This window comes from Dama dama, chromosome 18 (assembly GCF_033118175.1).
Source record: "Dama dama isolate Ldn47 chromosome 18, ASM3311817v1, whole genome shotgun sequence".
NCBI classification, from domain to species: domain Eukaryota; kingdom Metazoa; phylum Chordata; class Mammalia; order Artiodactyla; family Cervidae; genus Dama; species Dama dama.
In genome coordinates, this window is record NC_083698.1 from 61,617,830 (window position 1) to 61,633,480 (window position 15,651).

Genomic DNA, 15,651 nt, shown 5'->3' on the forward strand with positions numbered 1-15,651 from the left:
TGGACTACTAGCCTCCATAATTCTGAGAAAATATATTTCTGTTATTTAAGCTACCTAGTTGGTGATGCTTTTATATATCAGCTGTAGCAAACTAATACAGTGGCAGAGCCAGGATTTGGTCTTAGTCTGACTTCTAACATTTAAATAATTCATGTATTTAAATGTTAATATTTAGCCATGCTTCTGCAATGCTGGTGGTGAAAAAGAGCCTGACATTCTTATACCTCAGTATGCTCATGTGGTGAGGATTAAAATGGATATGAAAATATACTTTGAAATCATCTGTTTGACATATACGTAGTTAGCACCTACTGCATTCAGTGTACTATGGAGACATAAAGGTGAATCATAGGCAGTCTTTTTAGCCATCTGGAAAAACTCCCAAGCACTTATGCTAATGTAAGTTATCATTAACATAGATTAACATAGATGTTATATCATAGCAGCCAATGATCATGACGTACTGCATACTATTCTTGAATGAGCTCATTTGCCATTGCATTTTCATTATCGATTCAGGCCATATTCAGAATAATTCTTAAATATAGAAACTACTTCCCACCCACTCTCTCTTAGAAACACAGCTCAAAACAAACTTTTTTCATTGCAAGCTTACAAAAACAGTAGGAAGCATTCTGATGAATGGAGAGCATATTGTGACTCTAACCTTTCATTACAAATCAAGTGGGAGAAAATGCTTGAAATCATTTCAGTTTTATAAACTGTAAGACACATAGGGAATGAAAATATCCCATTGATAAAGTGATGTCTGGGCTTCAGCATCCACTGTGTTACTCATTGTAATCTGTTTATATTACTCATTATTGCTTAGCCTAGATGCCTAGTGAGGCTTGAATCTTTTCATCATGATTTTGCTCACATCTAAGAGAAAATCCTTGAACAGAATTAGACTGAAGAGTTGTTGATTGAATAGATATGAATCAGACTCCAAGCTCCAGTCTACTTTTGAGTTAGATCACAAGATTTCAAACTCCAGTCCTATCCTTTGTCCCATTCATTGCTTTTATTAGGCAAGGTGCCATTAATTTTTCTTTTGCTTTTTTTTTTTTTAAGAAAAGAGAAATGTGTATCTTGTTCTTTTGACTATAAATGGCATTATCATATTTACAAGGGACCCACTAAGGGCAGGTAAACAGCATCCTGGTTAAAGAGTGCTAAGTAATTTTATTAGGGTGTATGGTCAGTAGAATTTTGGCCCTCATGACCTCTGCCCTCTGATGGCACATTTTATAATACATTATATTAAATAGCAAAAGGGGTTCTGCAGATACAGAAGGGTGCTAATCAGAGGACCTTAAAATAGGGAGGTGATCCTGGAGTCTCCAGGTGGGCCCAGTGTAATTACATGAGTCCTTAAAACTCAAGAAGTGTGTCAGGGGACTTCTCTGATGGACCACTGGTTAAGATTTCCCTTTCCAGTTCAGGGGGTGTGGGTTTGATCCCTGGTCAGGGAGCTAAGATTTCACATGCCTCATGGCTGAAAAAAAAACAAACAGAAGCAGTATTGTAGCAAATTCAAAAAAGACTTTAAAAATAGTCCACATTAAAAAAAAAAAAAATCTTTAAAAAAAGAAATGTGGCAGAGGAAGGTGAGCAGGACTCCGTCAGCTGTTGCTGACTTGAAGATGGAGGTGCCAAGCGGAAAGCACGGAAAAGAATTCTGCCAATGCCCTGAAGGGACCTGGAAATGTGTTTTCCACAGAGCTTCCAGAAAGGAACACAGCCTGCCAACACCTTGGTTTCAGCCCTGTGAGATCTTCACCAGAAAATCTAGCCTCACAATGATGGCTTCTGACCTACAGAACCTGTAGGAGTGTGTGCCTGACATGGGTGGTAATCAGTTAAGGGAACAATAGAAAACCAATAGCAGATGGAAACAGACTACGAAAGAAACTGTCCTTTACCTGTTGAACTTACAACTTGCTAATAATGTCTCCTCTGGCAATGGCAAATTATCCATGTCTTTTCCTCCAGGTTTTCACTGCCTGCTGCTTGTTCCCCTCTCCCAGCCCACATACAAGCATGGCTTGCTCTCCTGAGTCATACACAGCATAATTCAAAGTCTACCTTTACCAGTTGGCAAGGCATCCCTGTCACTGAGTTAGTTGGGACTCTCATATTTTATAGACAGGGAAATTCTGGAAAGGTCTATTACTCATACCTTGTCACAGTTTGATAAATCTGGAATAAAATTCTTGTGGGAATTAAATTTCTGACTTCTTATGGTTTGTCATAAACCTTTGGGATTGACAGTGTTGAATTTGGAAGAAGCAAGGAAATCTGAACTATATTGAAATATGAATATTTCCCACAAAATAGCTTTTCCCACTCTCTGTTTCTAATAATGCTGCCCTCTAATACCACCCACCATCTTTTTAACCACTCAGGCTGGGAATGTCAGGATCTTTTTTTTTTAATTTAAATTTATTTATTTATTTTAATTGGCAAATAATTGCTTCACAATATTGTGATGGTTTTTGCCATACATCAATATGAATTTGCATAGGTATGCATGTGTCCCCTCCATCCTGAACTCCCCCCCCACCCCCACTTCCCTCACAACCCTGTCCCTCCAGGATCATCTTTAATGCAACCTCCTTTGGACTGCAACCTCTTCATGGCCGCCTTCATTCAGTGAGCTGATCAGCTGTAAGGATTCTAGTTCCATACCATCTATGCATCCTATAAGGACTTTTCAATCCAAAAGTAGAGGTCTTATATCTTTCCTTTGTTGCTGGGGTCCAGCCTCGGCAGGATCCAGGGGATACCCTCAGGATGAACAGCGTCGGTGAGAGAGAGAGAGAGAAGACATGTGAGACCAGCCTTGATAGGGCCAAGTCTGCGAGGGAGAGAGAGAGAAAGAAAGAGAGAGAGAGAGAGAGAGAGAGTGACCAGATGGGGGGTGCGGCAGAGTCTGGCAATCCTTTATTTTTTTACCATAGCTTTTATACCCTAAATTAGTACATTTCTAAAGGGAAGATAGTTTAACATTACATCAGCTTGTTCTTCACGAAACCAGGGTGTTTTCTGCATACTTCTTTGTTTATGAGGGTCTTGTACATTATCTTCTGGCCTTGGGGCCTATTAATATTTTATGCAGGTCAGGTGAATGTAAACCTATTTTCTGTTTCTATGGTGACCTTAACTGAAAGGTAGCAGTCTCATAGGGCAACAGTACAGAGTAGAAGTATAACCTTGTTAACACAAAAATTAATCCTTCTGCAGAAGTTGTCAGTTGCGTTTATCTAAGAAGTTTACCCCACATGGACTCTGCGGCTTCAGTGAGGCAGCCTCGGCCTAGCACTCCTGGCTGACAATTAGCAACCATCTCATTGTTACCACACTAGGGCTAAGCTCTTATTTTTCTAGATCTATAACTATATTAACAGTGGTTTCTATAACACAACCTTAGCACATTAAAAGCAAAAACACAGCAAGCAAAACACAGCAAGCAAACGTCAACCCAATAACCATTTTTAGAATAATTTTTCTTATGTTTTCTAATAGGACTCCTTCACCCCTCAGAAATGCTCTATGTCTATTAGGGCTTTTATATAATCAGGTTCTTTATGCTATTTTATGATTAGGATATTATAAGCAATCATGCATATTAGTACCAAGGGCATAAACGCATTTGGCTAACAAACTACCAGCAAAGGGGTTTAAATTAAAACACTCCTTTCACCCTGAATAAGCTCATAAAATACCACCATCTGGGAAACTTATTGATTAAAGTTCTAAACTGATTCTTATTTGGGAAGAGATCGGGGAAGGCCTTCTGCCTGTGTCACAGAAATTAGGGAGTAGTCTACTGAGGCAGGCATCAGAAAGACAGCTATCATCTTTAAGGTGAGCGCCGGGGGCAGCTTTTCGAAATCCCTGAAAACCTGATCTGCCTTGACTGTCAGGCTTTCTCCTCGTGACCTTGTCATGGGTGGGATCTCGTGTGCCGGCTCCCAGCACTTTGTGCTCTCTGCTTTTCTATCTCTCTCTCAATAGCATGCTGAACATATTATTTTTTGCATGTAAACTTCACTGCCTAATAAACCTGATTTGTATTCTTCATCCTGGCTTTTAATGCCTGTCATCATAGGGCCCTAATCAACCCTCACTCCTGCTCCACTGGGCTTCCCTCATAGCTCAGTTAGTAAGGAAGCTGCCTGAAATGCAGGAGACCCCGGTTCGATTCCTGGGTCAGAAAGATCTGCTGGAGAAGGGATAGGCTACCCACTCCAGTATTCTTGGGCTTCCCTTGTGGCTCAGTTGGTAAAGAATCCGCCTGCAATGCGGGAGACCCCAGTTTGATCCCTGAAAAAGGGAAAGGTTATCCACTCCAGTATTCTGGCCTGGAGAATTCTATGGACTGTATTGTCCATGGGGTCGCAAAGAGTCAGACACGACTGAGCGACCTTCACTTTCACTTTCACTTTCCTGCTCCACTAAAGGGAATCATTTCCTTACGATGAATCGGCTTTTGCCACTGGTACTTGTCCCGTTGTTCATTCTGAAAATGCCTGATTCCATCCTTGTTCAGTCCAGGCTTCATTATGTTTTTATTGTTTGTTGTATGTTCATTTAATAGTTCATTGGTTTTGATTTATTAGAAGTAAGTTATACTTAAGATATAATTTTGTCCGTATATTTGGATAAGGAAGGGAGTTACACTGATATTTGTGAGAACTGTGATTGTGCAGTTATTTAGACACCTTCTGCTGGTTGAACTGAGGCTCTGTGATTCAGATTGTTTAGATGGTACACTGTCTCCCATTCATAATCTTATCTTAAAATGTTAAATTATTAACTTGACATGAGCTTGGAGAAAGAGATATGTCAGTGGGGGGAAATAGGTAGAGGAAGTTAGGATAAATGAGTGGAGACAGGGTATTAGGGAAGAAAAGAAAGACATTGCCAAAAGAAGAAAAATATATGTGAATGAAAAATATCAAGAATATTTGTAATATAAAATCATAACTATGCAATTTTATGAAAAACCGAGTAAACATATAAACAGTGACCCAAAGGAATAGTGACTTAAAGATTATAAAGAACTCTGGAGTGTGTGGCTTGTCTCAGGACTAGCCATGAGACCTTGGGTAAGTTACTGAACCTCTCCTAATCTGTTTTCTCGTCTATGAAGTAGGGATGAAAAGAGTACCTACCTGTATGGAGTTGTGTGTATTGCATGAGTTTCTTTGTGTAAACAGGCAAACGCAATGGGAAGCTCCCATAAGTGTTAACCCCGAGGAGGATGTCTTTTGCTGCTTTCAGGATAGTTTTACTGTTTTCTTGCACTTGTCAAGATTTTATTTGCCAATCTTTTTTTCACTTAATTTTGTTGATTTTTCATCTTATTCTTTTTTCTCCTGTGTCTTTTTGTTCATGGTATGTTAGTTTGACTTTTTGAGATGTATTATCAAGATTGCCAAAATGTTTCCTGACATTTCATGCTGGATTCTGCTACAAGTCATTTTTTAAAATATAGGTTTTTTCCTGAGTTTTTTTCTGTACTCATTCTTTCCCTAACTTTGAAGTCTTTTCTTCATAGGTTACATGTAGTTTGTTTATTTTTCCTTTGTACATGCTGATGTTTGAAGAAACCTGTCCCCATCCACATCACCAAAATTGGCTGTAGTTCAATGTAGTCATTATCTTCAAAGAAGGCAATGATTTCAGTAGTTAGGTGAAGACCAAAATTAGTAATTAATTGAAAAAAAGTTAGAGTGAGAATTATTAGAAATTACCTGTTTGCTTTTAAATCATTTTTGTTAACAAATCAAATAAATATATTTTATTCACTGATCTCTAATGGAGAACCCAGGCTGCTTTCTTTTTTAAACTAAATTTCATTTACATTATTTACTTATTTTTAAAATGTTTGACCTCACTGTGGGGCATAGGGGGTCCTAGTTCCCCAATCAGGGGTCAAACATATGCCCCCTGCAATGGAAGTGTGGAGTCTTAACCACTGGACCACCAGGGAAGTCCCTGGCTGCTTTCTGAATTCTTCCAATTTAGGTACTCATATTTGCATCACCTGCAATATGACAGAGGGTTACCTGCCTCTGTCTAAGACTTCTAGTTTTATTTCTTCGAAGGAATGGGAACTTAAAGATTTCATGAAGAAAACTGAGTGCAGAATCTCCCTAAAATTTTTATAATTTTTTTCTACTGTTTCCCAGTGATCACATCTATTAAGACACCAGTTCTTTTAGTGACTGTGCAAAGCATTGAAGTTCTGTGGACATAACCTTTTGTGTTCATATTTTATTGGTTTAGGTTATATTTTATTATATAATTGTAATAATAAGTACAATTTGTCAAAATTGCATTTGAAATAAATCACACTGAAGCTTGTAATCATTAACTCAACTAGCACAAAGGTAAGCAGCGATACCAACGGGTGAACTGACAGTACAAATGTTCCATCCTATGGGCATCAGGTAGCGTGGTTTACAGAAGGGAGGGGAGGCACCAGTGAATCCAGAGTCTCTGAAACAGAAGTCAGTTGAGGGAGCTTCAAACAGAGCAGTGGTTCTCAAACTTCAGCATGCATCATAATTATCTGTATGGCTTAGTATAACACAGATCGGTGGGCTGCAACCCAGACTTTCTGATCCCCGTGGGACTGGGGTGAGGGTTTGCATTTCTAACAACCTTCCAGGTGATGCTAACTCTACTGTTACAGGGAACACACTTTGAAGACCACTGAACTACAGCCAGTTATGGTAACATGGATGGGGACAGGTTTCTTCAAACATAGATCGGTTGACTGCAACCCAGAGACCAAACATCATTTGGCAGAAGACCAAATGTTGTCTTTCCACTATATCTACTACCCATCTTCTAGTGGATAAGCACTAGGTTATCTGTTGCTCTTAGTTTTGGTATGTGTTGAAACTTAAATTTTTTTTTCTGTGTCTACTCAGGAACTTTATTTGACATTTGGTAAAGGATGGAATGAGAACTGTTAAAGTCTCACATTCATTATTTTTTGCTTCTTTGAAAAAAAAAAAAAAAAACCTACTAGTTAGCTCTCTCAACCGTGCTAGGCATGCTGTTTTCAAATCACACATTCCCCAGTCTCCTTACAGAAGAAGAAAAAAAAAAACCATTTCTGTCTGTCAGAAATGTGTGTTTGGCAATAGCTTGCCAGCTGCAGGGTGGATAGGCAGCAATGTGGGTGTGTTGTCAGCAAGCTGAAGACTTTGTCTAAGAAGCAGGCAGATTATATGATTGCTCTGTAATCTCCTTTTCAGAACTGGCTGACGGAGCTGGAGATCTTTGCTATAATCTTCTCAGCTGCCATCCATGACTACGAGCACACCGGAACCACCAACAATTTCCACATTCAGACCCGGTGAGGATGTTGAAATGTTTGGAAAAGAGGCAAGAGGGGTCAGGGATAGAGTGTGGAAGTCTGAGAGGGGCAGCCACCTTTCTTTTGCATGGTGGCTCTATTTTGAGTTTCTGAAGGAAAAAGAAATGAACTTATATAACAAGAGATCAGCTGGGTCAGCTTCAATCAAAACCTAAGAATTAAAGAAACCATTTGCTCCTGATTCTCCTATGTTATTCACATTAAATATGGATATACTTATCTTAGTCACTTCAATCATGTCCAACTCTTTTCGACCCCATGAACTGTAGCTCACCAGGCTCCTTTGTCCATGGAATTCTCCAGGCAAGAATACTGGAGTGGGTTGCCATTCCCTTCTTCAGGGGATCTTCCCAACCCAGGGATCGAACCCACCTCTCTTGCATCTCCTGCATTGCAAGCAGATTCTTTACCACCTGAGTCACCAGGGAAGATCTGTTCTCTAGTCTAATGCTAGCTATTTTTGTATGTATGGGCTATGCATACTCTTTGTTGTCGTTCAGTCCCTAAGTCATGTGCAACTCTTTGTGACCCCATGGACTGCAGCACATCAGGCTTCCCTGTCTTCCACTATCTCCCAGAGTTTGCTCAAGTTTCATGTCCATTGAGTTGGTGGTGCCATCTAACCATGCATACTGTACCCATTTCTAATAGGAGGTGAAACAATTTACATAAAGGTGCAGATACCATGTAGACTAAATCAGGGAGGACAGGCAAGGATTGAAGTAATTTTCTTGACATTAGCAATAGCAGAGCCATCTTACTCTCTGACCTCAGGGATTCTGCTGATACTTTTCTCATCCTCCCTGATATCATCTCTGTCCTGTTCAGTGGGTATGTCACTCCCCAACACAAGGCTTTGGGACTTAGGTGGTCTCATGTAGGCCACTTTGCACCCTCTGTAAGGAGTCTCACAGGTAGATACAAACCTCTGTGGGGCATATTAAATACAGGTCCAGGTGCCTCCCTCAGAACCTCTTCACTGCAACAGACATCACAAATCGATTTTGGTAATTTTTTTCTTACCAAACTGCAGATTTATCTTTAGTATTCCTCTCAGAACAGAATTCCAGGCAAGCAGTACAGTCAATTGTCATTTCCACTTAGGGTAAAACCTTATCTGCCTTCTCCTGGTCTAATAACTTAACCTCTCTTAAGACAATGATGTAGAACTGGAGAGACTCTTGACAGTAGGATTAATTGGATCTTGACATAGAAATCAAAAGAAAGTAGAGCTGGAAAAAGGTGGTGAGACATAGAGAAAGAATATTGTAGAGAGGGTTGAGTTTAAGACTAAAATGCTTGCTGATTTCACTTGAAAAAAGCAGGTGCACACTCCAGATATATTTGTGTTCGTTAAGTCATTCTACATGTGTTTAATGAAGCCAGCACTTAATTATGGGGTATACAAAAGAAGACAGTATCATCTGATCTCTGTTCTGAAGGGCATTTCAATAGAATGGAAGCGGACAAAAGGTCTTCAGCCACATGCTTCATTTTCTGCTTTCTGCCTCCTCATAGAGTGTCTCTCTTGGCTGCTTTGGAGCAGCTTTCTGTAGCTTTGTTGTAAGATCTTTGAATACAGGGATTCCACAGAGCATCTCTGTTTAATAGGTATCTGCCAGTGGAGCCTTAGACAGAGATGGCGGTGAATAGCACCTGCTGAAGGAAGAGAGTTGGGTGGGACATTTGTACCTGGATCTTGGCTGGAGAGCAATGTCAAAACTAGTCACAACTCAGAGGAAAATGGCTTAATTACAGTAGTTAAAAAAATAGCTTAATGTCACAAAATACCCATCAATTGGTGCCTTACTTACTCAATGGATATAAGACTAGATCTTCCACCTCCTTGGCATTTGCTTGTTTTGTATTATCTCCACTGGAGTGGGAAAATTCCAGAGGGTTCAGTTGAGCTTGGTTTGGAATGAAATTTAAACTTTCATCTTCTTTAACTTAATTTTATCCAAAGCCTATGAGATCCTTGTTTAGATCCTTGTTTAGGAAACTAAATATGTGACTAGGTTCTTTGCTCTTCGATGGGCAGACTATTGAGCCTAACACTTTCAAGGTATTCTACATACATTCCAAAGTTTGGAATGCAGATGATAGTTGGAAGTTATATTGAGGAGAAACGGCTGAACTGTCAGAATACGTTGCCTTTATTCAAACCCTAAAAGCCACTGTGGAGCTCTGCACACTCTCAGTTTATATATCTGGGGCTCAGCTTCCTTCATGAGAAATGAACAAGCTCTAATAATCTAAAGTTTCATTAAATTAAATGTATTAAAATAGTACACCTCCCTATGTTGGTGTCATTCAGCTGTTTGAAGAAGTGAATAACAATTGTCATATAACCCTTATATTTTTTATTCTCAACTTCCCATGTATGACTTTCACTTGGCAAAATTTTTTAAGATCAAGCTACTAACAAAAGAACTTGCTAACTATACCTGCCAGGTGGTATGTGTTCAGAGAATTACAACTAAAACAAATAAACACATTCTATCATTGAATAAAAGAAAAATAATCAATTCAGAAAATATAAAGAAGTTTGACATGACTTGCATTTAAAAAAAAAATCACATTTGCCACCACTACAGTTAATTGAGGTCTTGTTATAGAATAATTTTTAGAGAGTTCTCAAGTTGGATATCACATGTGAAATAATAGCCATATGTTGACATTTCAATACCCTGCAAACATCAATTGATAATTTGTAATGTTGGTGTTAGCTTTTTGATTGATATACATGACATGAGGGCAAAGTTAATTGCTAAAATAGGATAAAGAGATGGTGTATTTCTACCTTTAGGAGAGTTACCTGAAAACTCTCAGCTGTTCAACATCCTAAATTATTTTTCTTGGCTTTCTGTTCAGGTCTGACCCAGCGATTCTGTACAACGATAGGTCTGTTTTAGAAAATCACCATTTAAGTGCAGCCTATCGCCTTCTGCAGGAGGATGAGGAAATGAATATTTTGATCAACCTCTCGAAGGATGACTGGAGGTAAGGATGAGCCACAGGAGAGTTTTGGAAGCCAGGTAAGGAATGGTGAGAGAGATGACGTGCACTTATTTTGAAGAAATAATACTCTGAAGTTTTTATTGCTGTTTATTTCTTTCGTTTTTTCTTGGCACAAATATTCAAATATATTATAGGCACTTTGGACATATTTGCTATTGGTTACCTTAGGAAACTAGTGTTGTTTTGATCTTAAATGAATTTTATCATTTAACATATTTTTGTCATTTTATTTTTGATTGGACTTCTTAAAAACATATTTCAAAATTTGCTAAGGAAATTGACACTGTAAAATAATCATGGGTACTTAATTCTGTCACCTAAATGATGCTGTGTGTGTCTTTAAACTTGGGTAGACCTGAGTTTGAATGTGAACACAATCATTTATTAGCTATATGTTGGTTGGGAAGCTACTCAGCCCCATAACACCTTTTAAAAATTTAATTTCTAGAAAACTTATAATAACATTTACCTTATAATTTGGTTAGGGTAATAATAAATGCTAAAATCCATCTAAAATGCTTAATTCACTTTGTGATACATATAGCAAGCCTGCGGATCATTGTAGCTGTTAACGTACGGTCAAGGTGTTTCAAAACTTGTTGGAAAAGTTATTTAAATACTTAAAAACTTCAGAATCTACTGTGGTGCAAATAATACTTGTATTTTAATTAAATGATTTGTTTATTGAATATCTCTGTGCCATTATACAACGATTCAGAGAAATAAGCTATTCTGAACAACAAATCGGAAACTTGATTTTCAGGAAGAGCTGGCTATTAGTTTCCATGCAGCTCTAGTTCATTAAAACATAGAGGAGTATTTGTCTTGGATTTTATTGGAAAATGGTAGATTTAAGAAGCATCTAAAAATGCAGAGCATTTCAGTGAATCAATGCAAATCTTTCAGAAAAAGGAGCCCTCTGTCCAATTTAAATGTTTGTAAAAGTATAATGAAAGATTTGAATGTGGCAGAGAACAGCTTTACACATATTCAGATATGTCCTGGTTTTGAAGTATTTGTGCTTGTGTAGATAGTGTATGTTCCTGGTCCCAGGACAGTCTAATGAAGCGCTCCAGAGCTTGCATAATTACCTCTTTTTTTTCTTTCTTTCTTTCTTCCCACCCTCCCTTCTTTTCTTCCTTACTTTTCTTATCCCAGGGGAGGGATATAGGGAGGTAAAGTCGGGTAGGTGCACTCTAGAGCTCCGTGAATCCTAAAGAAAGTTCAGCAAGGCTGTCAGGAAGTTCTTGAGCCACAGTCAGCCACCAGAGGAGTTCCATGTCTCCCAGGAAGAGATATCCTCAGTCACCTGATGCAGCCCAGGGAAACATGACCTTGGGCAAAAATGGCAATAGTTGTCAGAATATAGTAGCTGAGGCCCATGGCCACTTAAAGTCCTGAAGTTGGAAGTCTGTGTGATATATTCTCATGGCCACTATCCCATAGAGATTAAAATATTATACTAAATGGCTGCATAATATTCCATCTGTGGAAGTGCCATAATTAGTTTTGAATGCGTGAGTATGGGTGCATTTGTGTGTTTGGGTTATTATGAAGAATCTTACAATGAATATCTCTTTAATGTATTCTTATGTGTAGAATTAATAGATCACAGAATGTTTGATGTTTTAAGGTTCTTGTTGAACTTTGTCAAATTGCTTGCAGGTAATGTGCTGAGACTGCTGGCCTGTGGGATTTGTGAACATATGGGAATTATGGCTGGATGGGCATAATTGCCTCTTAACCTATTTTCAAAGTACAGATATGCCACTTCTATTAGCTATAGTTTTGTTAAGGATTTTCTATTTCTACTTAACTATATGTTTGTCAGAATTTAGTTATGTTATTTTTTTTTTCTTTTTTTCTTTTTTAATTTTTATTATTATTATTTTTTTTTCCCAGTGGGTTTTGTCATACATTGATATGAATCAGCCATGGATTTACATGTATTCCCAATCCCGATCCCCCCTCCCACCTCCCTCTCCACCCAATTCCTCTGGGTCTTCCCAGTGCACCAGGCCCGAGCACTTGTCTCGTGCATCCCACCTGGGCTGGTGATCTGTTTCACCATAGATAGTATACATGCTGTTCTTTTCAAATATCCCACCCTCACATTCTCCCACAAAGTTCAAAAGTCTGTTCTGTGTTTCTGTGTCTCTTTTTCTGTTCTGCATATAGGGTTATCGTTATCACCTTTCTAAATTCCATATACATGTGTCAGTATGCTGTAATGTTCTTTATCTTTCTGGCTTACTTCACTCTGTATAATGGGCTCCAGCTTCATCCATCTCATTAGGACTGGTTCAAATGAATTCTTTTTAATGGCTGAGTAATATTCCATGGTGTATATGTACCACAGCTTCCTTATCCATTCATCTGCTGATGGGCATCTAGGTTGCTTCCATGTCCTGGCTATTATAAACAGTGCTGCGATGAACATTGGGGTGCACGTGTCTCTTTCAGATCTGGTTTCCTCAGTGTGTATGCCCAGAAGTGGGATTGCTGGGTCATATGGCAGTTCTATTTCCAGTTTTTTAAGAAATCTCCACACTGTTTTCCATAGCGGCTGTACTAGTTTGCATTCCCACCAACAGTGTAAGAGGGTTCCCTTTTCTCCACACCCTCTCCAGCACTTATTGCTTGTAGACTTTTGGATAGCAGCCATCCTGACTGGCGTGTAATGGTACCTCATTGTGGTTTTGATTTGCATTTCTCTAATAATGAGTGATGTTGAGCATCTTTTCATGTGTTTGTTAGCCATCTGTATGTCTTCTTTGGAGAAATGTCTGTTTAGTTCTTTGGCCCATTTTTTGATTGGGTCATTTATTTTTCTGGAATTGAGCTGCAGGAGTTGCTTGTATATTTTTGAGATTAATCCTTTGTCTGTTTCTTCATTTGCTATTATTTTCTCCCAATCTGAGGGCTGTCTTTTCACCTTACTTATAGTTTCCTTTGTAGTGCAAAAGCTTTTAAGTTTCATTAGGTCCCATTTGTTTAGTTTTGCTTTTATTTCCAATATTCTGGGAGGTGGGTCATAGAGGATCTTGCTTTGATTTATGTCGGAGAGTGTTTTGCCTATGTTCTCCTCTAGGAGTTTTATAGTTTCTGGTCTTACATTTAGATCTTTAATCCATTTTGAGTTTATTTTTGTGTATGGTGTTAGAAAGTGTTCTAGTTTCATTCTTTTACAAGTGGTTGACCAGTTTTCCCAGCACCACTTGTTAAAGAGGTTGTCTTTTTTCCATTGTATATCCTTGCCTCCTTTGTCAAAAATAAGGTGTCCATAGGTTCGTGGATTTATCTCTGGGCTTTCTATTCTGTTCCATTGATCTATATTTCTGTCTTTGTGCCAGTACCATACTGTCTTGATGACTGTGGCTTTGTAGTAGAGTCTGAAGTCAGGCAGGTTGATTCCTCCAGTTCCATTCTTCTTTCTCAAGATTACTTTGGCTATTCGAGGTTTTTTGTATTTCCATACAAATTGTGAAATTCTTTGGTCTAGTTCTGTGAAAAATACCGTTGGTAGCTTGATAGGGATTGCATTGAATCTATAGACTGCTTTGGGTAGAATAGCCATTTTGACAATATTAATTCTTCCAATCCATGAACACGGTATGTTTCTCCATCTGTTTGTGTCCTCTTTGATTTCTTTCATCAGTGTTTTATAGTTTTCTATGTATAGGTCCTTTGTTTCTTTAGGTAGATATACTCCTAAGTATTTTATTCTTTTTGTTGCAATGGTGAACGGTATTGTTTCCTTAATTTCTCTTTCTGTTTTTTCATTGTTAGTATATAGGAATGCAAGGGATTTCTGTGTGTTAATTTTATATCCTGCAACTTTACTATATTCATTGATTAGCTCTAGTAATTTTCTGGTAGAATCTTTAGGGTTTTCTATGTAGAGGATCATGTCATCTGCAAACAGTGAGAGTTTTACTTCTTCTTTTCCTATCTGGATTCCTTTTACTTCTTTTTCTGCTCTGATTGCTGTGGCCAGAACTTCCAACACTATGTTGAATAGTAGTGGTGAGAGTGGGCACCCTTGTCTTGTTCCTGATTTCAGGGGAAATGCCTTCAATTTTTCACCATTGAGGGTGATGCTTGCTGTGGGTTTGTCATATATAGCTTTTATTATGTTGAGGTATGTTCCTTCTATTCCTGCTTTTTGGAGAGTTTTAATCATAAATGAGTGTTGAATTTTGTCAAAGGCTTTCTCTGCATCTATTGAGATAATCATATGGTTTTTATCTTTCAATTTGTTAATGTGGTGTATTACATTGATTGATTTGCGGATATTAAAGAATCCTTGCATTCCTGGGATAAAGCCCACTTGGTCATGGTGTATGATTTTTTTAATATGTTGTTGGATTCTGTTTGCTAGAATTTTGTTAAGGATTTTTGCATCTATGTTCATCAGTGATATTGGCCTGTAGTTTTCTTTTTTTGTGGCATCTTTGTCTGGTTTTGGAATTAGGGTGATGGTGGCCTCATAGAATGAGTTTGGAAGTTTACCTTCTTCTGCAATTTTCTGGAAGAGTTTGAGTGAGATAGGTGTTAGCTCTTCTCTAAATTTTTGGTAGAATTCAGCTGTGACGCCATCTGGTCCTGGGCTTTTGTTTGCTGGAAGATTTTTGATGACAGTTTCGATTTCCTTGCTTGTGATGGGTCTGTTAAGATCTTCTATTTCTTCCTGGTTCAGTTTTGGAAAGTTATACTTTTCTAAGAATTTGTCCATTTCATCCAAGTTGTCCATTTTATTGGCATAGAGCTGCTGGTAGTAGTCTCTTATGATCCTTTGTATTTCAGTGTTGTCTGTTGTGATCTCTCCATTTTCATTTCTAATTTTGTTAATTTGGTTTTTCTCTCTTTGTTTCTTAATGAGTCTTGCTAATGGTTTGTCAATTTTGTTTATTTTTTCAAAAAACCAGCTTTTAGCTTTGTTGATTTTTGCTATGGTCTCTTTAGTTTCTTTTGCATTTATTTCTGCCCTGATTTTTAAGATTTCTTTCCTTCTGCTAACTCTGGGGTTCTTCATTTCTTCCTTCTCTAATTGCTTTAGGTGTAGAGTTAGGTTATTTAATTGGTTTTTTTCCTGTTTCTTGATGTAAGCCTGTAATGCTATGAACCTTCCCCTTAGCACTGCTTTTACAGTGTCCCATAGGTTTTGGGTTGTTGTGTTTTCATTTTCATTCATTTCTATACATATTTTGATTTCTTTTTTGATTTCTTCT

The 15,651-nt window shown here is 38.2% G+C and overlaps 1 protein-coding gene across 9 annotated transcripts in view; it reads left to right on the plus strand.

Moving 5' to 3' along the window:
* Positions 1–15,651, plus strand: part of PDE1C (phosphodiesterase 1C) — a 517,256-nt gene that overhangs the window by 407,522 nt on the left and 94,083 nt on the right. For all 9 annotated transcript variants that reach the window (XM_061165421.1, XM_061165418.1, XM_061165417.1 and 6 more), the window contains 2 exons: positions 7,278–7,378; positions 10,274–10,402. In XM_061165421.1, coding sequence (XP_061021404.1) covers positions 7,278–7,378; positions 10,274–10,402 — 230 coding nt within the window. The remainder of the gene's footprint in view (positions 1–7,277; positions 7,379–10,273; positions 10,403–15,651) is intronic.